Source organism: Scyliorhinus torazame, chromosome 27 (genome assembly GCF_047496885.1).
Source record: "Scyliorhinus torazame isolate Kashiwa2021f chromosome 27, sScyTor2.1, whole genome shotgun sequence".
NCBI lineage: Eukaryota > Metazoa > Chordata > Chondrichthyes > Carcharhiniformes > Scyliorhinidae > Scyliorhinus > Scyliorhinus torazame.
The window spans coordinates 17,836,662-17,863,752 of record NC_092733.1 but is presented as its reverse complement, the minus strand read 5'-3'; the positions used below and the strand labels follow the sequence as shown (position 1 = coordinate 17,863,752).

The 27,091-nt window shown below is 47.4% G+C and overlaps 1 protein-coding gene across 2 annotated transcripts; it reads right to left on the bottom strand.

Moving 5' to 3' along the window:
- Nucleotides 1-27,091, bottom strand: znf653 (zinc finger protein 653). Of its 2 annotated transcripts, none has more exons than XM_072491038.1 (8): nt 26,764-27,091; nt 24,938-24,987; nt 21,798-22,733; nt 18,770-18,854; nt 15,772-15,883; nt 12,609-12,723; nt 6,957-7,056; nt 1-851 (listed from the first exon to the last, which is right to left on the bottom strand). In XM_072491038.1, exons 1-8 carry the CDS (start codon nt 27,051-27,053, stop codon nt 674-676), a joined length of 1,866 nt encoding a protein of 621 aa, XP_072347139.1. In that variant the 5' UTR covers nt 27,054-27,091; the 3' UTR covers nt 1-673. The 2 variants fall into 2 exon arrangements, with proteins under 2 accessions (XP_072347139.1, XP_072347140.1); XM_072491039.1 differs by lacking the exon at nt 1-851 and adding an exon at nt 5,951-6,697.

Here is a 27,091-nt window from a genome sequence, read left to right as displayed (position 1 = left end):
TTATCGAGATGCCTGGTTTCATTTATTGCTGTTGGTATTTGTAGGTTATCTTGTTGTTAAATAGTAAAACATGCCCCTTTCTCTTGCCGGCCCGCTGTTCACTACGATCTGGGCGAGGTGTTCATCCACAAAAAGAATTGTTTGAAAACGACCGAGACATTTAAAGGCCAGCCTTTCATCCTCTTGGCAAGCAGGTGGGCGGGCCACATTATTAACTGCAGCCCGGCGGGGAAAATTCACCGGAGCTCCAGGCACAAGGATGCTCACCAATAGCGCCGCCGCCGTCCATAGTGCCCCGTCAACCCCCACCCGCAGACAACCCGGAGGTCAAAAACAATGCTATTTCACTGCAGGACATTACACAAGTTCAGCACCAAATCCACCTTTGGCTTCACCAGTGGTCGGTTCAGAGTGCCTTGTGAAAGTGACACGCCCGCCACAACACCAGTGATTGCACCGGCCCAAGATTCAAGTAAACTCATTGCATTTCCCCCCCACCCCACCCAAACGCTCCATCCCCTTCATTTGAAAATATTTAATATGGAGAAAAAGCTGAAAATAATATAAAATTTCATTCCCGTAGGGTCACAGTACTTGCACAGAATTTACATGGGAGTCGAGGAGGGTTTGGGTACATGCCCCAGGTTTTACTTCGGTCCCAAGTCCAGTGGCGTCACATGGTTTGACACTCGGGGTGGCTTTTTAATTTGTGAAATTTGACACTGTCCACCTTTTCAAACCTCTTGCCACAGTACTCGCAGGTGAAATTGTACTGTATCTCGGTGTCGTGTTTCTTCATGTGCCAGTTCAGCGACGCCCTCTGTCGACACTGATAGCCACAGATTTCGCACCTTCAAAGACCATGCAGGGGAAGAAAAGCCTGAATCAATATTAACCTCATTGACGCCGAGCACAGTTCAACATTCCGATTCCCAACTCCGCACTTTTCCCACATGAAGAGGACTTAGCTCATCCACCCAAGCTGGATTCTGAGGGAGAGCAATTTGTTAAGTGTGTCCAGGAGGGTTTTTTGAAGCAGTTTGTTGATAGACCAGCCAAAGAGCTTGCTGGACCTGGTATCGGTGAAGGGGTCCGGCCAGGTGACCAAAGAGGAACATTTTGGGAATAGTGATCATAATTCTATAAGTTTTCAAATACTCATGGCTAAGGACAAGAGTGGTCCTCGAGTGAGCGTGCTAAATTGGGGGAAAGCCAACTACAACAGAATTCGGCAAGAGCTGGAGAATGTGGATTGGGAGCGGCTGTTTGAGGGCAAATCCCCATTTGATATGTAGGAGTCTTTTAAAGGCCAGTTGATTAGAGTGCAAGGCAGGCATGCCCCTGCAAAAATTAAGGCTTGAAATGGCAGGATTAGGGAACAATGGATGACATGGGAAATGGTGAGATGAGTCAAAAAGAAAAAGGAAGCACACAAGATCTAGGTAACTAAAAACACACAAAGCTTTTGAAGAATATAGAGAAAGTAGGAACAAACTCAAACGGGGAATTAGGAGGGCTAAAAGGGGCCATGAAATGTCATTGGCAAGCAGGGTCAAGAAAAATCCCACGGTCATTTATAGGGTAACTAGGGAAAGAGTAGGCCCACTCAAGGACAAAGGAGGGAAGTTATGCGTGGGGTCAGAGGAACTGGGTGAGATCTTTAATGAGGACTTTGCATTGGTATTCCCAAGGAGAGGGACATGAAGAACATCCGTCATGTCCCTCTCCTTGGTGAATACCAATGCAAAGTACTCATTAATGATCTCATCCACTTAGGGATGGGTGTATGATTACTTTAGGACATGTTAGCATAATGTAAAAGGAAGTGTTCATAGAATCCCCAAATGCAGGAGGTCGTCATTTGGCCCATCGAGTCTGCACAGGCCTTGGAAAAAGTACCCTACTTAAGCCCACGCCTCCACCCTATCCCCATAACCCTACCTAACCTTCTGGACAATAAGGGGCAATTTGGCATGGCCAATCCACCTAACCTGCACATCTTTGGACATGTTGAATATCTTAAAATGCACCAAGATAGACAAGTCCCCTGGGCCAGATGGAATATATCCCAGTTTATTGCGGGAGCAGGATGGGAAATAGCTTGGGCCTTAACAGATATCTTTGCACCATCTGGAGAATGGCCAATATTGTCCCTTTGCTAAAGTAGGGAAGCAGGGATAATCCAGGTAGTTATCGGCAGGTGAGCCTGACGTCAATGGTGGGAAAGCTATTGGAGAAGATACTGAGGGACAGGGTATATTCACATTTGGAAGCGAATGGACTTGTCAGTGATGGCCAATGTGATTTTGTGCCGGGAAGGTCATGTCTTACCAACTTGATATTTTTTGAGGTGACAAAATTAAATGATGAGGGAAAGGCTGTGGGTATCATCTACATGGACTTTAGTAAGGTGTTTAACATGGTCCCTCAAGGCAGACTGATACAAAAGGTAGAGTTGCATGGGATTTGGGGTGTGCTAGCTAGATGGATAAAGAACTGGCTTGGCAACAGGTGACAGAGAGTAGCAGTGGAAGGGAGTTTTTCAGAATGGAGATTTGTAACTAGTGGACACCAAGATAGGTACAGTTGCAGATAGTGTAGGGGACTGTAAGAGAATACAGCAGAATATAGATAGATCGGAGAGTTGGGCAGAGAAATGGCATGATGCGAGGTGATAAATTTTGGAAGTTTAAATTCAGGTGTAAAATATACAGAAAATGGCAGAACCCTTCGGAGCATTGACATACAGAGGGATCCGGGCGTTCAGGTCCATAGTTCCATGAAAGTGGCAATGCAGGTGGATAAGGTGGTCAAGAAGACATACGGCATGCTTGCCTTCATCAGCCGGGGCATTGAGTACAAGAGTTGGCAGGTCATGTTACAATTGTATAAAACTTTAGTTAGGCCACGTTTGGAATATTGCGTGCAGTTCTGGTCACCACTACAAGGACATGGATGCTTTGGAGAGTGCGCAAAGATTTACCAGGATGTTGCCTGGTCTGGGGGGTGTTAGCTAGGAGGAGAGTTTGAATAACCCCGGATTGTTTTCGTTGGAAAGACGGAGGCGATGAGGAGACCTGTTTGAGGTCTACAACATTCCAAGATGTATATATCAGGGTGAATAGTTAGAAGCTTTTTCCCAGATTGCAAGACTCAATTACAAGGGGGCACAGGTTCAAGGTGATTTGGGGAAGTTTAGAGTAGGCGAGCAGGAAATGCTTTTCATGCAGAGGTGGTGGGTGCCTGGAATGCGTTGCCAGTGGAGGTGGCAGAGGCAGACACGATAGCAACACTTAAGATGTAGCTTGATAGGCACATGAATAGGTGGGGAATGGAGGGATACAGATTGTTTGGGTAATAAGTAGTAGGTCTAAATAAGGAATCAGGATTGGCGCAGGCTTGGTGGGGTGAAGGGTCTGTTCCTGTTCTAAGAACAACCTAACCCCCCTCCCATCATTGCAGCGACAAAGTCGACTCTTAAATGGGGCAGTGGTTAGCACTGCTGCCTCACACGCCAGGGACCCGGGTGATTGTCACGGTATTAGGGCAGGGAAGTGGGGAGGGTCGGTGCAGACTCGATGGGCCAAATGGCCTCCTTCTGCACTATCAGGATTCCATGGAATAGATTATTTTAGGGCCTTCGCTGCTGCTACTGTCGAGGTGTCCACCCCATGTGATCACTCTCTGTGTGGCAGGGTTTCCTGATATCAGTCTTAAATTTACAGATCCGACAGTGATTGTAACTTTGTGGGAGCTTCTTGTGCACATTTTTTAATGCATTTATTCTTTTACAGGGTGCGGGTACTGATGACTCGGCCAGAATTTATTCCCCACCCCTAATTGCCATTGAGGTGGTGGTGGTGGCGCGAGCTGCCTTTGTGAATCGCCGCAGTCCCTGTGCTGTGCACACACCCACTGTGCTGGCAAGGAAAGGCTCAGCGTTTGCCACGTTACGAGACAGCGACTGCCCTTCAAAAAGTACTTTGCTGCCAAGTCCAGAGGCGCTGTACAAACCAAAATCTCTCTTTTTTTAAACGAGGCAGAGAAAGTCTGGACATTGCACAGCCTGACTGGCAGCATCCTGGAGGGAGAAAGAGAGTTGGCGTTTCAGCTCAATGACCTTTCATCAGTTCATCACTGACCTCAGACATTAATTACAGGGGCTGGTTTAGCACAGTGGGCTAAATAGCTGGCTTGGAAAGCAGAACAAGGCAGCAGCGCGGGTTCAATTCCCGTACCGGCCCCGGAATGTGGCGACTAGGGGCTTTTCACAGTAACTTCATTGAAGCCTACTTGTGACAATAAGTGATTATTATTATTTTTCCCTGCAGGTACCGCCAGATCTGAATAATTCCAGCCTCTTTTATTCCCAAGTTCTAGCACCTTATTTTGCTCTTTTAAAAAAAAAAAGTTTTACTGAACTTTTTTTAAATTTCAGGCCTTATTTTACTATAGAACCTGGATTCGCAATGGGATCACTTTTTCTTATTCCCCTCATCTATCTCTAGATAACAATCCCTTTTTCCTCAGATGTGCCTTTTTCAGACTGAAAGAGTAGATTTCACCAGTGGTCAGCTTTTCCTTTGGAAGGTGGCCCAAGAAAGAGCGGGGACCAGTGTTAACTTAAACCTCCCGTCGCCCAGAGTCACTCTCCGAATGCCGGGCTGGCAAGGAAAGACGTCTGGGCCATTATTAGCCCTAGGAGGCCACCAGAAACTTGATGACGGCACAATGGGATTACACTCCTGCCAAAATTGAATGGGCCTACGGAATTCAACTTCAGTGGAGCAGAAAAAAAAGGGAGTTACCGGATTGGCATCCCATTCGCGCCTCGCTCCCCTTTCTCCTTTCATTTCATCCAACTGGCCACACCTTCCCACAGGAATCCCTCAACAGGCCCAGGTTGATGCTGCTTCCTCCCCCAGCTCAAGTGCCCAAGTGAGACCATCCAACCCGGCACTCGAGAACTCGCATGAGGGACCTTTCTAGTCCATTCTGCTCAGCAGCACATCACGCACTACCAAAGGCAGTGCATTTACCCACAGAGGGAGCCGCGCGGCTGTTCTTGCCCCAGCCCCCAGCGGACGTTCATCCCGCTCTGCTGGTGGGCTGTCCACTGGAAATGCTAACAAGCCTGAACACTCACCTCCTTTAATTCCGTCCTTCACTGGCAGAAGCTTAAAGACAAACAACCAGCAGCCACGTGCGTAATCTTTCTTACGGCTGACTTTAAACTGTTTATGTAGGCGGAGGTGTAGCGGTGTTGTCACTGGACGAGTAGTCCAGAGACCCAGAGTAACGCTCTGGGGGACACATGTTCGAATCCCACCACCGCAGGTGGCGATATTTTCATTCAATAAAAATCTGGAAATTATAAGTCTGACGATTGTGAAACCAAGGATGATTGTAATAGCCCGCCTGGCTCACTAATCTGCTCTCGGGACGGAAATCTGCCACCTTCACTCGGTCTGGCCTCCATGTGACTCCAGACCACAGCAATATGGCTGACTTTTACTTGCTCCCCTGGAATGGCCTGATAAAACATTCCATTCAAGGGTAATTAAGGATGGGCAATAAATGCTGGCACAGCCAGTCATGCTTGGATTGAGTTTTGGAGCCATGAGGTCAGGTTGCAGCTGTACAAAACTCTGGTGCGGCCGCATTTGGAGTATTGCGTGCAATTCTGGTCGCCGCATTATAGGAAGGATGTGGAAGCATTGGAAAGGGTGCAGAGGAGATTTACCAGAATGTTGCCTGGTATGGAGGGAGGATCTTATGAGGAAAGGCTGAGGGACTTGAGGCTGTTTTCGTTAGAGAGAAGGTTAAGAGGTGACTTAATTGAGGCATACAAGATGATCAGAGGATTGGATAGGGTGGACAGTGAGAGCCTTTTTCCTCGGATGGTGATGTCTAGCACGAGGGGACATAGCTTTAAATTGAGGGGAGATAGATATAAGACAGATGTCAGAGGTAGGTTCTTTACTCAGAGAGTAGTAAGGGCGTGGAATGCCCTGCCTGCAACAGTAGTGGACTCGCCAACACTAAGGGTATTCAAATGGTCATTGGATAGACATATGGACGATAAGGGAATAGTGTAAATGGGCTTTAGAGTGGTTTCACAGGTCGGCGCAACATCGAGGACTGATGGGCCTGTACTGCTCTGTAATGTTCTATGTTTGCATCCCGTGAATGAACAAAAAAAAAAGGAAGAGAATATCAAAAGGAAGAAAGGCAGATGGCTGGCCTGTTTTTCCTTTAATCCCACCTGCCTGCACAGACGGACTATTACACGGTTCAACAAACGTGGTGCAATGTATACAGATGTCAGAATGACAAGCGAGGTATACCTCTTGTCTTTTCCAATTTACACTAAAGATTACAGTGGGTTACAAGTGTTGCTCAGCGATTGCGAGTTCTTCTTTACCCTTGCTCCTGAGTTTGTCTTTAATGGTTAGAATGACCGCTCTGCCAGGCATCTCTTCTGACACCAAAGACAGATCTTTGTGAATGGTTTTAATATCCATCAAATCCCCGGGTGTAAAATGCACTGCACTTCCCTTTCATGCCTGGCACTTGATGGGACCAGATTTCACTGCGAGGAAATGAAATTGCCACATCCCCGCTGAGGTCCGACAACACTTGGCACTGAAAGGGTGATCTCCGACAGGACATGAAAGGCAGTTACAGAATTGGCACACTGTTGGACAAGGTAGATAGAACTTTACTCTGCAAATGGCATGGAAGGACTGATACCAGAGTCCATCATATATATATATATAAAAAAAAGTCCCTTTTCACGCTGGCATATTTTACCTCAAGTGAGCCAAATATTTCAATAAATCTGTAAGTGCAGTTAAGATGCAGTCTTATGCCAGACGGGGTTCAAAAAGGCACAAGTGAGGGGTACATGAGACTAAACCACAAGCCAAAAACTCTTACTGCAACCGGAAACCTACTGGAGTGGTGTCTCGCCCGTGTGCATCCTTCGATGAACTTCAAGGTGGTTCTTCCTTTTGAACGACTTTCCACACGTCTCACAGATAAAATCTCGCACACCTAGGCGGCAGGAAATTAAAATTAGAATCAGCAATTTTCAGTTTATTTTTAAGTTAGGGCAGATTTGAAGCAACCTGCGTTGGAAGTCACCTTCCAATAAAAGAGGAGTCCTCTTGGATCCCCAGCACTTCGTCACCACTCAGTTTCTCAAAGTCCAGGACTTGAACGCTGCTCCCACATCCGGGAGCCCAACATTTCTCTTTCACCCCTGGACAGGATATAAGAAAACCTTTTGAGTTGTCAGATAATGAATTTTTCTTACCACATGCTCTTTCTGCTCAGCTGCACGCTCTCAAGACTCACTCTCTTAGCTTGACTAATTCACTTTACTAATTCTTTCCCAGGGCTCCAAACTTGGAGGTCCCTCAAGTCGGACCACCCGCACAGGGCCTAGTCTTTTAAAACCCATGATTGGTGTCAATATTTTTTAGTTACCCAGGCGTCTCTCCTACTCACCTGATCGCTCCCCACTCTATCACTGAGGCACGATCATTAAAAACGAAAGGCCTTGGAAAAGCAGGAAACAAACTCTGTTTCGGCGCCGGCACCGCATCAGATAAGAACACGGGAAGAGGAGTCCTTCGGCCTCCGCCATGATCTGTGGCTGACCTGCGACCCAAACTCACTTCTCCTCCCTATCCACAGGTGCCTCCGTTTCCTTCGCGCCCAAAATCCATCACTCAATCTCAAATTTGAATACATTCCACATGCCTCTAGGCAGAAAATTTGAAAGATTCACAACTCGGTGAAGAGGTTTCTCCTCATCGCAGTTGGGTATGGCCCTTATTCCCAAGGCTGACCTCTCCAACTGTCCACAGCTGCGTTCCTATTCGGATTGGAAACTCTCTGCTCTTTGAGCCCAACCAATCTGCTCCTTAATAGCAGCTCGGCCCGACTTGCACTTGTCATCTGCGTTGGTTGGGAGGAATTCGCAAAATGCTGTTCTTCTGCGATAAACCCCTTTTTGAAATAAATTTAGAATACCCAATTAATTTTTTCCAATTAAAGGGCAATTTAGCGTGACCAATTCACCTACACTCCACATCTTTTGGGTTGTGGGGGCGAAACCCACGCACACGGGGAGAATGTGCAAACTCCACACGGTCAGTGGACCCAGAGCCAGGATCGAACCTGGGACCTCGGCGCTGTGAGGCAGCAGTGCTAACCACCGCGCCGCCTTCTGCGATAAACCTGAAGTTGATCATCGAGTCCGCTGGCACCATCGAGTTATGTGCAGAGTAAAAGGGCTATGAATTCAAGCTGTGTGGAGGGCCCTGGATGTTAGATGATTTTTTCCCCCCCTCTGGTGACGCTGGGCCAACATTTGTTGCCGATAATCGAACTGCCCGTGAACTGAGCGCATCGGAGAGGCAACCACATCGCTGTGGGTCTGGAGTCACCTGTAGGCCAGACCAGGCAAGGACGGCCGATTTCCTTCCCGAAAGGACATTAGTGAACCAGATTTGTTGCACGGTCATTGTTAAGACTTTTGACAGCAGCCGTTTGTCGAATTCAAATCTCATCATCTGCTGTGGTGGGATTCGAACCCGGGCATTATCCTGGGCCTCTGGATTATTAGCCGAGTGACAATACCACTATGCCACCGTCTCCCCGTATCTGTGGCCCACGATGACAAAGGTTTGTGCGGGGTCAATGCTGTACCACTAGATGTCACTGGCAGATCAATTTTTAAAAAAATTATTCTTCATGGCACTGGGAGGTCGCATTTGTTGTCCGCGCCTATATGTCTCAATTTGATGCTGATCATTTGGCAGCCCTCTTTGGAGGGCATTAAATTCTGCATAGATTAGACTGGGTAGGGACGGCTTGCCCTCTGCACTGAAGGAAATTAATGAATCCAGTTTTTGCAACAGCTTTCTTTCACAGTCACTGTTCTCTGTTCCGAATGCACAGATTGATTAAATTCACTCTCGTTACTTAGGAATCGCTAGTCTACTACCGTAACTACGGCATTATACTATGAGCATATCAAAGACTTTAATTGTCAACCTGCCAACTCTACTTTTTTACCTCCTCCCCTGATGGTATTGGGGGCATTTAGTTGCTGGTTGCACCTTTCTGCCAAGTGTCCATCCTTCGCACAAGTGCCCTAATGAGAAATGACTGGCTATTTTGACACCTGAAGCAAATTTTGGCAGAGATAAAGCAAGACATTGGTCACTGCTGAGGTGCCTGCATTTTTACTGCTCATTACTACTACTTGGGCAATTCTGCTGCACCTTGGAGAGGCTTGTGCACGCAACGCACTGCGGCAAAAGCAGTGGAGTTGCCAGCACACGCAAAATCAGACTCGGAGCACAGTAGGTGATGTCCACGCAGGTGCTCAGTTTCTAACATGTCCTTGGGGCTAGATGTTTTCGAAAAGTATTAGAACATCTCTGCAAAGTCTGTCAAAACTCCAGCCTTAAAACTGGAGGCCTCTGTCCATTTCCATAAATCACAGGGTCCGACCAGTAGCACTCGCTGTGCCCCGCAGTCCATTCTGTGCGTATCAGCTCAGCTGAAGTCAAGTGAAGTAGGAGGTTTTAATGTTATTTATATTCGCTGGAAACACTGCATTATATAACGCTGGCACCGGGGGCAAGTTACAAAGCTGTCGCTCTAATTTTGTCACAGGGCTGTGTTGTTTGTAACCCACGCTCTGGTATCTGACACAAATTGACCCCTGATGCAGATTCGATCCCATGAGTTTTACAGACTTGCCATCTTTCCCAGGGCACATTAATTTTCAAAAACAGGAGGCAGTTAACTACAAACAGAGGTTTCACTGGGTGTTATTATAACTAAGCTGATGAACAAGGAGCTAGCCACTCGGCCCCTCATGCCTGTTCCGCCATTTAATATCATGGCCGATTTCATGGTAATCTCAAATATACATCCTGCCTACCCCCCAATAACCTTCGCCCTCTGGCTTACCAAGAATCGATTTCACCTCGTCTTAAAAACGTTCAAAGACTCTGTTCCCAACACCTTTTCCAGAGGAGAGTTCCAAATACTCACCACTCCCGGTAACCATTTCACCCCATCTCCGTTCTAAATGGACGATCGCTTATTGTTAAACCGTGACTCTGGTTCTAGATTCTCCCAAAAGCAGAAACATTCTCTCCACATCCACCTTGTCAATAACCCTCAGGATCTTAAGTTTAAATTAAGTCATTTCTTACTCTTTACTCTTCTAAACACCAGTGGGTACAACCCTGCTCTGTCCAACCTTTCCTCATCAGACACCAGCCCATTCATGTATTAGCCGAGCAAACCTTCTCTGAACGCCTTCAAACACATGTACATCTTTCCCTTAAATATGGTGACCACATACTGTTCACAGTACTCCAAATGTGGTCTCACTAGTGCCCTGTACAACTGAAACTGCAACGTTATACATTATTGAGTGCGGGGCGATGGGAGGTTGCTGTGTGGGTTGTCAAGTGGTTGCCCCAGCTTGACAATGGCCACTCTCTTGGATTGGTGTTAGATGTCTGAAATGGCACATATTAAGCCTCCCGATGGCGACATCCTCCTCGAAGGACACAATTGACAGATGACAGCTAACAAAGTACCCGCATTGAACAGGACCTGAAATAAAAACGCCCCACACTCGTCTGAAATCCCGTAATCCTCCTCACTGAAGCACATTCCACAGCCTACACATTGACGATGACCCCACCTCTCGACAGGGCACCCTGGGTGACTGCAAAACAACACTAGCCTCAACCCCGGTGACTGACCCGAGTGGCCAAGTTCTGGGTTTCAACCCCCCACACGGAAAATCCAGCGGACCCTCAACAACTCGAGGCCGGGGTCAGGGGGGGGACTCAGCCCCTTGCTCCGCAGGAGGAATGTGGGAGAGCAGCTCAAACGGTGATGGTGACAATCCGGATCAGACCACCGCCCATGTGCTGAACCGCTGCCCCGAGAGAGATCCATTCCTGGAGGCATTACAGCAATTCATACTGAAGCTGTCAGCCGAAGCCATTGAATGGATTGTTAACCTTGACATCAAACTTTTAACTGCTTCCCCAGTCATACAAATAAAAACAATTATAACTGACATACATCTATCTGTAGTCCTCTGCACCAGGCTATCGAAGATATTAGTCTCCGTAGGACATATAAATTTATACTTTCCAGCCTTGGGTACCATATACAAAGCTCAAATACGTGTTCTAATCAAAGTGCATATATTATGTGCTTCTTTAATAAATCCTGATGCTCCCAAGTTTTATCACCAAGGCAACAGTTCTAAAAGTCGGCACCACCAAACCTCCCTGGCCGCAGATTCAAACAGCACAACTCAGCCAGCATGAAGGGCAAAAAGGACAGAGTTGGCTGAGCTTTGAGTCAGCTTAACGGGGCTGCATTAGCCCCGAAGCCAATCGCTCAAAGCTTATGTGCAAGGTAAAGCTGGACTTGTAATCTTTCATTGTCATGGCATTTCTCAAATTTATGAAGGCGACAAGTAAAAATGCCCATGTTCCTAAAGACTAGATTTCCCCCGATAACAAGGTGCAAGCATTTCTCTTTTGTGATCCGTACATCCCCTCTCCCCACATTGCTCCTTACAATCTTCAATTCCACAAATCACTATAAAGCTCAAATCTTTTGCATTTATGCAAGTCATCACCCGCGTACCAACATCAGATAACCGCTTTAGAATTTAAAGCAGTAGGTCACTTCTAAGGCTCACCCAACAGAAACAATACCAGTTTCATAGGCCTGGACTGGAGAGAATCATAGAATTTACAGAGCCCTTGGAAAGAGCACCCTACCTAAACCCACACCCCCACCCTATCCCCGTAACCCCACCTGACCTTTTTGGACACTAAGGGCCATTTAGCAAGGCCAATCCACCCAACCTGCACATCTTTGGACAGTGGGAGGAAACCAGAGCACCCGGAGGAAACCCACATAGACACGGGGGGAAAGTGCAGACTCCGACAGACAGTCATCCAAGCCGGGAATCGAACCTGGGACCTTGGAGCTGTGAAGTAACTGTGCTAACCGCTGTGCTACTGTGCGGCCCAAGACATGGGGAGGTCCTTCAATCCATTTTCATGTTCACAGACCCCCAAGGAAGCCAATAGGACAGATGAGCTTCATCTGGATAACATGTTCATGGCCTGAACCAACTTGGTCATTCTTCTCTGAAGCCCCACCGATATCCATTTGACGACAAAAAAACTGCACAACGAGTTACAAGGACCTAATTAGCCAATTTAGATTTCTAATTAACCACACTGGAGATGCAGCCAAGGACTGAAATTACCTTCATGTGCAATAAACCAGCACTACATATAAAACAGCTCCTTATCAGTCACACAAGAGGTTGCAGCTGGTGACTAGAGATCAAAGCTCACAAGAGCCTTTCATTGACGGAATCTGCATTATTAAACACAAGTAGAAGCTTAAAGGACATGTTCTCCTGGCTTACAACCCATGCGAGCAGATAGCAATCTAGGAAACCATTCTTCTCGTTAAGTGGTAACTAAAATCTCACGCCTAATGGCTGTAGAGCCATCTTATCGGGAACCTACCTGAGTGAATGATCATGTGTCTCCGTAAATGATTGGATAAATAAAACCTCTTTCCGCAGCCTGGATGGGAGCACACTTTCGTTTTTCCTTTCCTGTGCACAAGGTTGACGTGGTTCTGATCAAGAAGAAATATGTTTTAAATTAAACGGGGCAACATGTGCCTTTCAGGCAAACAAGCAACACTTAAAAGCTGTTAAATTTGACTTGCCAGTCTTTTTATATCCCCCGCCCCCCCCCCCCAGGAATTAGGTGTTGAATGCGGACCTTTCACACATTATTCCGTATTTAATCAACGGCAATGCTGCAATCGGGTTACTGAGTGAAAGCAGGTATATAATTGTGGCTCTGAATCAGATCCAGCTTCGCTGCCCACCAGCGAAAAAGCGTATCATAATTGGGTCATATGTTACTTCCCTTCTGCCATCGCCACCCCTCCGCCCCAATCGAGCTCACACACCAAAGCAGAGGCCGGCTTTGCGTTCCTGGCCCCGAGAACCGTTGTTCTGAACTGCCATTTTCTAAGTGACACGAGCAAATTTAGTGCAAGCCTTTCCACCTGCATCCGCTAGCAATGCGAATTCACACCCGAGGCATTAACTGAAGAAGTAAAGAACTTGCCTTTCATGACCACAGACCCCCAAAAAATGCTTTACAACCAACAAGGCACTTTTAAGGTGAAGATGATGACAGGTTGAAGAAATTAAACGGTTCAGAATTATTTTTGTTGAGGGATTTACAAACGATACGTTCTTGGTTTTCAATTGGTTGGGTGGATTCGGAATTATTGCACTAGAAGAATGCCGGCATATTGAAGTTAAATTGATTACCGTTTGCCCACTAGCGCATTGGTAGTGGTTTATTAAACAATGTAGTTTGTGACAATTATCAAAAATCACTTCAACAAGTGGCACATGCTTAACCATTTGCTACTCAAGTGTAATGCAAGTAGAATATCTCCTTGCAACTTTGACTCATTGTTCTGGTCTTATACAGAATTCTTGCATTAAACTACCCGAATAGACGTTGATAAGCTAGAGCATGCAAAAGCCATTAATAACCAGAGGAAGTGGAATGCCACTGATACTATAGCAAAACATGAAATTATTTATGTGAAAGCCATTGTTGCATTGAGTTGACGTGCAGTTTTCTGGTACTTTTGACTTTACTAAAAACAGATTAGTTTATTAGTCATCTCATTAAGGTTGGGGCATCTTGCTTTGTTCAACATCGACGCACTGCACAAGGGCAGATTCAGTCCTTCACGCACGAGAAGTAGCATTCCCATTGATCTTTCCTTTTTGCTGCACATTGCTGTCCCTTTAAGACAGCTGCCTGGTCATGCATGCACCTCAAAGGGAATGTTGGCTGGGTGTGAAGGGTTTCGAGATGTATAATGGCCACGCTTTCCTTTTTTACTCAGAGCACAGGCGGTGAACACACGGCTCTTCCGCGCTGGCTGCACAGAGAATTAGAAATGATCCAATTTTGCATGCTGGAGTGGCAGCGTGGATCCGCCTGTTCCTGCCTCTAATGGATGGCCAGTCGGTCTGCAGACTCCGACCACTGGCTTGGCTCCTTACAGAATCTGCTACCGGGTGGGGATGCTAATGAAGGCCGGTACGATCTCACTGCTCTTGAAAACTGCTCCAAGAAGACTTTGCCTTGCTGTCACAGTTTTGTACAAAGATCGAGGACAGACGTGGACGTACTTGCTGTTCATTACATTCTTAAAAAGTTTCCCAAATTTCAATAAGTGACGAGATTTTAAATGTTATGGACAAAAATATGACAGCTGCCCTTACAAGAGTACAACCATCCAAAGTTGCTTATTTCATGCCAAGGTATTCAAATGATTTTAGGCACCAGATTCCCAATTTGCCGTGTCATTTTTATTGCTGAATGTAAATTGCAGGTAATTCAAGATTGAGTTATCAGCAGTCATCATAAGGAAATGAGAGGATTAAACCATCAGGTTTGATTGGTGCAGTCTTTCAGTTTTTTGGGTTTGTGCAACAGAATTTTGTTGATTATGACAACAAAAAATAATTGGTGATAATCTTCCGAGTACATCCAACCATACCATCGGACTACATCCAACCATACCATCTGTGTACATCCAACCATACCATCTGTGTACATCCAACCATACCATCTGTGTACATCCAACCATACCATCTGTGTACATCCAACCATACCATCTGTGTACATCCAACCATACCATCTGTGTACATCCAACCATACCATCTGTGTACATCCAACCATACCATCTGTGTACATCCAACCATACCATCTGTGTACATCCAACCATACCATCTGTGTACATCCAACCATACCATCTGTGTACATCCAACCATACCATCCGTGTACATCCAACCATACCATCCGTGTACATCCAACCATACCATCGGAGTACATCCAACCATACCATCTGTGTACATCCAACCATACCATCTGTGTACATCCAACCATACCATCTGTGTACATCCAACCATACCATCTGTGTACATCCAACCATACCATCCGTGTACATCCAACCATACCATCTGTGTACATCCAACCATACCATCGGACTACATCCAACCATACCATCCGAGTACATCCAACCATACCATCCGTGTACATCCAACCATACCATCGGACTACATCCAACCATACCATCTGTGTACATCCAACCATACCATCTGTGTACATCCAACCATACCATCTGTGTACATCCAACCATACCATCTGTGTACATCCAACCATACCATCCGAGTACATCCAACCATACCATCTGTGTACATCCAACCATACCATCTGTGTACATCCAACCATACCATCTGTGTACATCCAACCATACCATCCGAGTACATCCAACCATACCATCTGTGTACATCCAACCATACCATCTGTGTACATCCAACCATACCATCTGTGTACATCCAACCATACCATCTGAGTACATTCAACCATACCATCTGTGTACATCCAACCATACCATCGGAGTACATCCAACCATACCGTGGTATCTTTCTCAAAGTTGGGCAGCCTTGACGCCATCTTCCGCCTTGTGCACGAAAGGTCAGCGTGAATTCGGTTTTTCTTCCCCTCAAATTAATGACAAGCAATTGGCTGTTGTGATCTTTTGAACAGGTTGTAGCTAATACTCAGGGTTAGTACTTGCCTGGAAGCTGTTCAGCGTGATGTACACCTGGCTGCATCCCTCCTGCGGACAGTGGAACAGCTGAAACATCCCGTCAGCATCAATAATGTGGCCCTGCTTTTTTCTCTTTGGTCTGTAGAGAGGATGTTGGGTTTATAGCGCATGCATTTCAGTGACGAAACAGAGAAATTATCCACGTATTTACGCATCAACATATTGTCGTGAGCAGCTAACCTAGGGAGGTTAAGAGGTTCCCAGATTTGACCTAGAATCTTAGAATCCCTACAGTACAGGAGGCCATTCAGCCCATCAAGTCTGCACAGTACCTCTTGGAGCACCCTTCCCAAGCCACTCCCCCACCCTATCCCCATAACCCCACCTAACCTGCACGTCTTTTGGACTGTGGGAGGAAACTGGAGCACCCGGAGGAAACCCAGGCAGACACGGGGGAGAATGTGCAAACTCCATATAGAGAGTCACCCAAGGCCGGAATTGAACCCGGGTCCCTGGTGTTGCTAGCCACTGTGCCACCCCCACACTGTTTGAAGCTCAGCTGATCTCAAGGTTGGTTGGCAGTGTGGCTCTAGTTGGCCTCGACAGAGTTTTACACTTGGGTCACTGTCGGGGGGGCTCCCCCTGAAAGTGTAAGCGCCAACATTGGGTCAAGATCACAGGGTTTGGATGTAATGGCCCTCGTGGTCATACAACTTGATAATCACAAGGGCCAATATAATTTTCACGGCAAGGTCTTTATGAGAAGTGGCTGAAAGCTACGGGCCCATAAATCCAAAACGAACTCAGGAGATACGTCTCTATTCTGGGAGGGGTGAGAATATGGAACTTGCTACCACATGGAGCGGTTGCAGCAAACAGCAGTTACATAGAAGATAAAGACGGGGGAGAAAGGAGCAGAAGGACATGTTGACAGGGTGGGGTGCAGACATTCTGGGCCGAATGGCCCCCTTCTGCGTTGTAACAATTCTGCGTAAATATAGGAGATGGGGATTCACGGAGTATAAACACAGGTATAGATTGGTTGGGTCAAATGGTCTGTCTGAGTCATAAATTCTAGATTCCCTATTCCACAATACAGCTGTAAGTTCCTCCTGCAGCTGCATATTTTTACCACAGGATGGAGCTGAGCTCTCTGCAGTTACACATATCCTCGCAAACCTGGCTGTCCTTACTAATTTCTCTATGGATGTGAAGCATGGACACTAAGGGCAGACTCAACAGCTGGGTAGGTTTCACCCATGGACAGCTCCACAGCTTACGATGTATTAGATAGGGCAGGGACAATGTATATGCCAATAACCTATGTGTTAAAGCTTCCATGTTCAACATTGTGGGGCTGGACATGGGCATTTGCAAAGCAAAGCAGGTGCTCACAGAGAACTGGAAGATGGCAGGAGGAACGAGGGCAGACAACACAAGCACCTCGTGAAAACTGACGAGGCTAGGCAACATGGTCACTGTTTCTTGGTAAAGACCGGCCACCGTCTGAGGCCAAGGACTTGCTGAAGAGACCAGGAGAGAAGTGCTTTGAGCTTAAACATGCAACGGTGCAAAGGCAGGAGGTGAGGCGCAGAATGGATGGCGGAGGGATCAACAGGAGAACCCCTTCCCTATCCAGGAATATGGTTACTTATCGACAATGCCCATCATCCGTCAGTCTGCATAATCTTCAGCGTCTACTCTGAACACGCGCTCCAGAATCCTCAAATGGGACACACTATGCCCAAAGCATCACTAAACACTCACTTTGTTCTGACTTCTAGAGCAATACAACATCACGACGTTTAGCAGAGTACAATCTTGTACATTTGAAATTTGGCTTGGGGATTTAAGATGAGTTTCCCCATCCCGGTCTGCCCAAGATGTAAACAGACATTAAAATGTGCAATTTTATATTGATAGCAGGGCATAGGCTACAGCAGTACACTAACCACTCTCCCGCATTTTCCATTGCAAGAGCAGTGGTGAGCAGCAAAGGGCAAAAGCAAAACCCATAACCAGTCCCATTTGTCCTTGTCCTAGTTTCTTCCATATCTGTTGCAGCCTGCTGCAGTTCTCTCCTATCTCTTCTATCAAAGGCAAAATGTTCTGCAGTTAAACAGACCAACACTTTGGACAAACGGTAAGTGACTAAGCAAGTTTTCTTTCAAAGAAAACAAAGACCTGACTCATTTTAATCATTAACCCATTGATGCTAAAATTAAACAGTTTACTATCGAAGTGGTGTAGTTTGGATGTCACCCACCAAACTTTCAAAAGCATAGAGGGAGAAAAAGAAAAAAAGGTCCTTTCACTTTCCGAGCTGGAAAAAGAAATTCACAATCACTTGCCAGTTGCTAATTCAAAAGCAAGCGATCTCAGTATTGGCAGCAGCAATTGGTCTGTAGATCTAACCGTGCGGTTAGACAAAGCTGTGCCTCAGTAACCAAACACATTGTTTTATTAATTACCGCATGCACATGTCACACAATTCTTTTCGTCCCAGCCAATGGATTAATTCAGTCGGCCCACGATCAGAGTTAGGTCACCTTTACTACCTCGCCCGAGCGGTCACCCAAGTGCTCACTGTCCGCATTCAAGTCCGGATTGGAGAGTCAAGAAAACGTGGCCATCAACCAAATTTAAACTGCCCCGGACAATGGGAGGATTGCTGGAGCGAATGGGTACAGGAACCCCATGTGATGGTCCCATTCCCCTAATCCATGGCAATGGATGCCAAGCGCTGCACGTTTGTAGTCTCTAGTTGAGATCGACTGACCCGGTTAAGGTTCAGGATCTGCAGTTGAGGTCTCCCTCGGCACGGTCCAACATCACACAATCCATTGAGCCAGCGGGAAATATTACTGGCACGTTTCGGAAAAACTACGGTACCAATCAATGTTACTTCTACCTGCCTTACCTTACCACCGGAGACAGAAGTACAACAAGACTGAGGAGCATTAACTGTATCTGAGGTCATCGGTATAGAATGCCCCGTCACAAGGAGCTAGAGCCAAACACTCACTTATGTGGCACTTCCTGAGCAGCTTCCCTTGGTTCAGTTGCAGGCAACGTAGAGCCTTCACTGACAGTTCTCTCTCCTAGCACACCTGCATCAGTAAAGAACAAAGTTTCTGTCATTGAGAGTCGCCACCATCTCGATCCCAAAGTTTGAACTGTGTTCGAGAAGCCAGCGGAAAGAACTCGTTGTTACAGCAAGGTGGTATCACTCTCCGGTCAAAGGAGAATGCCCTGCCGATCCAGAAGACAGCAGACCACCAGGTTTCAGACCAATGTACAGGTAACAATACTACAATCAAGGTGTAAACTGGCAATTCGATTTGAAAATTTTCATTTCAAAACATGTTTTATGACTCAAACATCGCAGCATTAAAGTTATCAGCATTAATTCTCCCAAACACTTCCTTACAAAAAAGCACTATTGGTGGGCCCGAGTACAGCGATTCGTTTAAAAATGCTTTGTAGAGGCAGATATGTACCTGCATTCAGCCAAGCACGTCATCTGAAAACCAGTAGGTTCAGATTCCCCGTGAATCTTAACTACCTAATAGACCTGGTTGGCTCCCATAGTTGCAGTAAACAAACTGAGGGATATCGAGCCCTCGGGATCTGCATTCAATGGGTGTCTCGCACACAGCTGCAGGTTCTGCCGAACCAGAAGCGGCTTTGGATTGCACACAGCACCCGGACATAAAAAACACAGGTCCACTAAACTCTTTGGAAACAACGGATTAAAGCTTTTCACCCAAACCACTTGGGATGGCTTTCAGATCACTGGGTTGGCTGCCGCACATGAAGATGCACAAATTTCTGAAGTGACTTCTAATGAGAATTATTGGGCGGCACGGTAGCAGAGGTTAGCACTGTTGCTTCACAGCGCCAGGGACCCAGGTTCGATTCCCGGCTTGGGTCACTGTCTGTGCGGATTCTGAACGCACTCCAAGTGTCTGCCTGGGTTTCCTCTAGGTGCTCCGGTTTCCTCCCATAAGTCCCGAAAGACGTGCTTGTTAGGTAATTTGGACATTAAGAATTCTCCCTCAGTGTACCCGAACAGGCGCCGGAGTGTGGCAAGTAGGAGATTTGCACAGTAACTTCATTGCAGTGTTAATGCAAGCCTACTTGTGACAATAATAAAGATTATTGCATCTTATGTTTCCCTGCTCCTGTTTCTCCGGGGTGGGGAGGGGCCACGTGGAGGGAAACGTGATCAAGTTTTTATTTGTTTCTGGGAAAAGGACATCACTGGCTACTGCTTAGCCCCAACGGCATTTAAGAGTTCTTCACATTGCTGTGGGTTTGGAGGACAGATCAGATAAGGACAGCAGATATTAGTCTCTAAAAAGGCATTAGTGAACCAGATGGGTTTTTACGACAATCGACGCTGTCTTCACGCTCAATAACGATGACTTTTAATTCCGGATGTTCCCCATGTGCCAAGGTGGGGTCCCCAGAGCATTACCAGTGACAATTCCACTACGCCACCGCCTCCACATATAGGACGGCCTGCCCTTATTTATAGCAGTAGCTTCATTATTTACCCTCAAGTAGGCTTGCGATTCATACAACTGCCTTTTTAAAAAGTTACATCAGGTTGTCAGTGTGCAAATACAACACTTTCCCTGCACAAATTAGATATTCTAAAACTGCGATCAAAACACCTGGTGGGTACCTGTCCCCAAACACTGGATTCCTACTGGTCTAGTATATCAGTTATGCAGATTTTTCAGTCAGATTTTGGACGAGACAACATTGATGGGTTTGCACTTTTTCCAACACCCTCAACAAAACATATTACATTTCCCACTTTTCCCAGGTCTGATGCAAGGTCATCAACCTGAAACATTAACAATATTTCTCTCTCCACAGATGCTGCCAGCTGGCTTGCAAAAAACAAAACCCCAAGTGGTGGATAACTGAGTTTCCATTGTATCCTATCAACAGCTTGCAAATTGATCAGGGACATAATCGGGAGATCCATCAACAGCTAGAGGCATGGGCAACTGATTAATCACCATTAGGACAACAGAGGAACGGTGACCAAGTAAGTCAAAACAGTTTGTCTGGGTGGCTTACGGAATCGGGTTTAACAATCGTGACCCTTTTTTTGTGAAAGTGGAGATCAGTGAATGGCACCATCATCTCATGAGGAAAGATCGCAAAAGAATCAATGCTTTGCGTCAGCGTCTTGTTGTTTATCTCCCCCCCATCACACACACAACGTGCAAAGCTACAGCAGACGGGCTGAGGGCTTGATATCACAATGGACCCCTTCACCTGGTGTGCAAGGCAAGCTGGTCAGATGGAACCTTCAGCACGTTAATGCTGGCGGGCAGCCAGATTTCATTCCAATGTGAGAAAGTGAAGGTCGGAAAAGGTTAAGTGGTAAGTGGAAACTGCACTTCACTCCTCCACTTATGCATCACATGGTTGGTTTAAATTTTTATAACGGTGTTCACTTGAAACAGGCAGCCAGCAGGGAATCTCACGGGTTTTGCCAGCCCAAACCCCACTCAGATTTGCTGCAGATCTAACCAAGAATTGTTTAGCACAGCCACGTACAAATAAAACGACGGGTTAGATCCACCCCCTCCCCGGTAACCGGCTGGACGCGAACCTCTCTAAAGCTCCCTTTACATCACCTTGCGCGTGCTCCCAGCACAAGAACACTCAGGCACTCAGCAACACATCAACAGAGAAACCTAACATTAAGCTACAGAGCACTGTATCATTTAAACGGCAGCTTTCAAAACCGTATCAAAATACAGGCAGGGGGATATTTTATTTCATATCCAGAGTCATTCAATGCTTTGCGATACCCAGATCAAATAAGGATTGGTGATCAATTGGCTTATGAAAACAGTTCACACTAATCACGTCATGCTGGAAATATAGCACAGAAGCATATTTCACTCTGAGGCAGTTTAGTCAGCATACAGAGAATTGCACCAGTGGCTCCTGTAACCACCAGTGCAAGTTACTGAGTTACTCAGTGGAGGTGAAGAACCATCAGGGGGGAACTAAAAAAAAATTACCTGGATGCTCACTCCACTGTGTGGCTTCATTTTGTGCCTCAATGGTAAAACATTCAGCCACTGGATTCACGTACGTCAATTGCTCTGAAAAAGTACAAGTCATCTCTTCATATTCCGTGGGATTTACTGGCTGCGCAGTGTCCAAGGGCACTTGTCCAAGCTCGGAATCTGTAATGCTGGTGATCTCCGAACTCTGCACTGTGGAAATCTGCACAGTTACTGGACAGTTGGCAGTCAAGGAGCTCAATGCATCCTTCTCAACAGTCTGTGATATATTATTCAGTGCGGGAAGCTCCGATGGCAATGGCAGATGGTTGCCATCGCCGGTGGTGCTCTTGCAGGGTGACTGGGCTCGACACGAAGTTGCCAGCTCACCAACTTCAGTCCCGTGGCTGTCTCCATCCTTATCAATCTCTTCGGAAGGTTTGCTGACTGACCCCAAGACTTTGGCACTCGCGCCACTCTCCTGGTTCCCGCCTTCGTAAGCGGGCTGACTGACATCAACGTCAATGAGTTTCACGTCGAAATATTCCTCAAATTTCTGCTCCGAGTCAGACTCCTCACAGGTCGAGGTGTCCGATTCGCACTTCATGTACAACTCATTAGGCTGCCCCGGTTTTCTTCTGCTCGTCCCTCTTTTGCCCTTCCTCACTCTCTTCTCGGCGGGACAGCGCTGCTGGCTCCGATTCTCCTCCGAGCTGCTGACTGTCACTCTGTCCTTGGCGGTGGGTTCAGCGTCCGGGGTGTGGCAGTTCTTCCGGACAGGTTCTAAACACTGGACGTACTGGTGTCCCGCCTCACACTGCCACACGACGGCTACTGAGCAGTCACACACCCGCTGCAGCTCGTAGAGTACAGGCTCCTCCTTGCACGTCTGCACGTGGTGCTGGTACCACACCACCAGACTCTTGAGTGAGCTAACCGCTGGCTTCTTCACTGTGGGGAAAAACAGAGAATGCATCATAACTTGGTGAAACTAATAAACTGCTGGTGGCGTTTACACTGAGGGAGAATTTAGAATGTCCAATTCACCTAACAGGCACATCTTTCGGGACTTGCGGGAGGAAATCGGAGCACCCGGAGGAGACCCACGCGGACACGGGGAGACTCCGCGCAGACAGTGACCCAAGCCGGGAATCGAGCCTGGGACCCTGGCGCTGTGGAGCAACAATGTTAACCACTGTGCTACCGTGCCACCCCAAGCCAACACAATATTTTTACTCCATGGACGTTTTGATTGTGCCAAAGCTTTCCCCTTTCGTCTAATGAAGGCATTGGCGCATGCTAGGGAGGAGTTTTTTTATCGCCACTCCTGCAGCCACCATTCCTCGGCTGTGCGTAAAGACACCGGTTCCAACTGCCTCATCAGCCCAACCTGTCCCTAACTAAATGGTCAGAAAAAGAGGCAGTAATCACACCCAATTCATCACCCAGCCCTGACAACCCCAGCATCCAGCTGACTCGAGATGGCAAAACTCAGAACGGTATAGGGATTGGGCCCGGGTCTTTACCGGTCTGTGCATCCCAATTCCACACAAAGTCACGGAGAAAAGAGGAGGTGAAACTATTTCTAAAATGGCATGTCGTGACCAAAAGTCTGCAAAATGTGCACGCAGTGTCAACAGTGCAAGGTTCCAAACTGATTTTCAACTCAGGATGTTTTTTAATCCAAGCTTTTAAATCCAACATTGTTCTTTATTAAAGTTACTACAGGAATTCAAATCAGTACTAAATATCTTCCAAGTTTAATTGATTGTGCGGTTACCCATGTCAGCTGAAATTAAGTGAGTTTAAACGGAACAAATCTTCCGTTTACCACTGGGCTGGGGCTTAACACTGATCCAGAGTGAAGGAATAAGATGCCATCTGTTAAGACTGCACCCAGGAGGACGCAGTTTGATATCAACATGCTAAGTAATTCTCACCCACAAAACTGCCCGCAATTTACTATTACCCTGCAGTAAACTACAAGTCTCAATGTGCCCACGTGAGCATGGAAGAAATGAAAATTGTTTAAAATACAGCAGTGTGTTTTAAAAAGTTACGGTTCATGGGCGCAAGAATCTAATTCAACACACTTTTGAAGACATTAGCATGGACCGATATGTAGCAAAGGGTGGGGTTTCAAATGTCGTCCCGTAGCCTCACAATGAGCTATTCTTGTCGTCACTTAAAGAGAGGTGGATTCTCTCCCTACCCATCATAAGTTAGCATTGAAAAATTGCAGGCGAGGGCTTGAAGGAAAGCTACTTCATAACACCACCAGAAGCGTTTACAGTTAAGACACACGAAACGGATGTGATAAAGTAAGCCCGTGGCTTCTGAATCCATTCCACTGACACTGTGGGCTGGTGTTCAGAACTGAAGCAGCAATGTGACAAGAGCTCAAGCTGTGAGAAGGAAAACAGGATGAGATGGCTTTCAACTTAAGTGAAATTTTGACACAGCTTCAGCCGGATCACAGGGTCAAATCTCATCATGGCAACGGGTAGACTCGATGGGCCGAATGGCCTCCTTTCTACGCTGCAGAGTCTCTAAGAAACGCTGGCCTCGTCAGCGACCCCCGAATCCCAAGGACGAATAAAAACAAAACGCCTCAAGTAATTTCTGGCAGCAAACACCAGAATTGTTGGGAGTCGGACAGGGAGTTAGCAGAGGGACGGGATGTTTATCAGAATCCTTAAGGGGGAAACCAGTTCAATCCTCAAGCAGCAGAATTTTCTGCATCACTCCGCTCGAGGTAAAGCGGGAATTCGAGCGGGAGGTCTTGTTCAAGATATTCTGGCTTGACGGCCAAAATATCCTTCGTAAATTGAAAAAAACGCACTGGGAAGTGCAGAATTCTGTAAAATTTGTACTAAGGCCTGGAAAATGCAGATTAGAATATTTTACAGGCAGACAGAAACCTAGTGGCATATATTCCTTCATTCAATGCCAGCATAAATCAATGGAAGTATAAAATTGATTTTCTCACTTTATACTCACGCCAACAATTTTCGTAATAAATTAACTAAGAGAAAGATATCCCCCCCCGCCCCCGGTGATTAATGCTGCAAACTCCATGCTTAAGTCGCGTCTGATCTCCAATTTGCATAGATATCACTGCAGAACATCCACCCACACCTGATCAACAGGCTTACCTTTTTGTGAGGAATTAATTTTCGCGTTCTGTTCCTCTGCTCCAGATTTGCTGCAATAAAATAAATATGAAGGCAGAGCATGTTGGTTTTTTTTGTTGCTATTCCCGCATCTAATCATTTCTTTTTGAAGCAACAGCAATGTAAATACATTGCTTTAAATCTGAGATCAGAAAACAAGAAAATGCTCAGCAGGTCAGGCAGCCTCTGTGGAGGGGGAAGTGGTCAGTGCTTCGAGATGAGGGCCTGTCCTGACAAGAGGGTGCTGCCATGTTGACGTTTCGTTCTCCACAGATACTACCCAACCTGAGTATTACCCACCTTTTCTTTTAAAGAAAAAAGAAACAATTGGTCACCGCGTTTAAGGTGTGGTGATAAAAAATTGCAGAGTTAAGCAGTCGGGGAAGTTACCGGGCTATAATGTCAAATAATAGCAACCACAGCTCGAGTACGTTTTGCTGATCTGGGAGAATCATCGACCCTGCAAAACAATGCCATCTCGAGTGAGTACGCATTATATCATTGCATTTTGATTAGCTGCGGAATCCAAACATTGAACGGGTTCATTGAAGGCTCAAAAGGGATTGCAAAGACAGGCGAGTATCAGAGCAGCCCACATGCCAGTGCTGGCATCCAGAGTTCATCATTAAAGACGAGATTTCCAGGTATAGTCATGCGAGCATACGAAACAGAATAGCCCATTTGGCCCCCCAGGCCTACTCCACCATTTGCCACGAGCAGGGCTGTTTGCGTTTTGAATTCTTCATTCCCATCTACCCCCGATAACCTGTGGTTTCCTTGCCTCAGATCCTTGCCTCACAAGAATCTATCTACCTCGGCCTTAAAAATATTCACCTTCTGAAGCAAAAATATCCACCGAATTTTGAGGCCGAGAGTTCAAAAGTCACACAACCCCCTGAAAGGAAAGATTCTCCTCGACTTTGTACTAAAATGGCAATCCCACTAATCCTCAGTCATTCTACCCCACTCCTTCCTCCCCCCCACCTGTTCTCTCTCCTCCCTTCCCCCTTATCCTGTTCCCCCTCCTCCCTCAGCTTCCGTCCCCCTCACTTTGCCACCTCCCCCCCTCCATTCCTCCTCTTGCCTCCCCCTCCATTCCTCCTCTTGCCCCTCTCCCCCACTTGCCTCCCCCTCCATTCCTCCTCTTGCCTCCCCCCTCCATTCCTCCTCATTCCCCCTCCCCCACTTGCCTCCCCCTCCATTCCTCTTGCCTCCCCCTCCATTCCTCCTCTTGCCTCCCCCCTCCATTCCTCCTCATTCCCCCTCCCCCACTTGCCTCCCCCTCCATTCCTCTTGCCTCCCCCTCCATTCCTCCTCTTGCCTCCCCCTCCATTCCTCCTCATTCCCCTCTCCCCCACTTGCCTCCCCCCTCCATTCCTCTTGCCTCCCCCCTCCATTCCTCCTCATTCCCCCTCCCCCACTTGCCTCCCCCCTCCATTCCTCTTGCCTCCCCCTCCATTCCTCTTGCCTCCCCCTCCATTCCTCCTCTTGCCTCCCCTCCATTCCTCCTCATTCCCCTCTCCCCCACTTGCCTCCCCCCTCCATTCCTCCTCTTGCCTCCCCCCTCCATTCCTCCTCTTGCCTCCCCCCTCCATTCCTCCTCATTCCCCCTCCCCCACTTGCCTCCCCCCTCCATTCCTCTTGCCTCCCCCCTCCATTCCTCCTCATTCCCCCCTCCCCCACTCCTCCTCTTGCCTCCCCCTCCATTCTCCTCAATCCCCCCTTCCCCACCTCATTCCCCCTCCCCAAATCCCCACCTCTTTCCTCCTCTCCAATATTCCTCTCCCTCCCCCTCCTCCCTCTCCTACCTGTGCCGCCGCTCGCCGCCGCCCTGCTCCAGCTGCACCAGGTGCAGTGCGAGCCGCTTGTCGGACCAGCCGCGGCGCTCCCGCAGGGCGGCCCACACCGTGTAGGACTCGCCGATGTAGATGCGCCGGTTGTCGTACTTCTTGCGGCTGCTGAGGCGCCGCTGCAGCCGGTCGTCGTCGCTGAGCCTGGGCCGCCCGCGGCCCCGCTTGGCCGCGTCCGCCTCGCCCTCGCCGGGGGGCCCGGGCGGCTCCGAGTCCCCCCGAGCAACGGGCTCCGTCCCGTCCGCCATGTCCGGGCCTCAGACAAGCCCAGCGCGGCCGCCCAGTA

What these genes read in the sequence shown, in the direction of transcription:
- znf653 (XM_072491038.1), bottom strand. Translation starts at nt 27,053, where the DNA reads ATGGCGGACGGGACGGAGCCCGTTGCTCGGGGGGACTCGGAGCCGCCC. An exon ending in AATTAATTCCTCACAAAAAG is followed by an intron (nt 22,734 to 24,937) that starts GTAAGCCTGTTG and finishes TTTTCCCCACAG; the next exon opens with TGAAGAAGCCAGCGGTTAGC. An exon ending in ACGGGCGAGACACCACTCCA is followed by an intron (nt 852 to 6,956) that starts GTAGGTTTCCGG and finishes TGGTCTTTGAAG; the next exon opens with GTGCGAAATCTGTGGCTATC.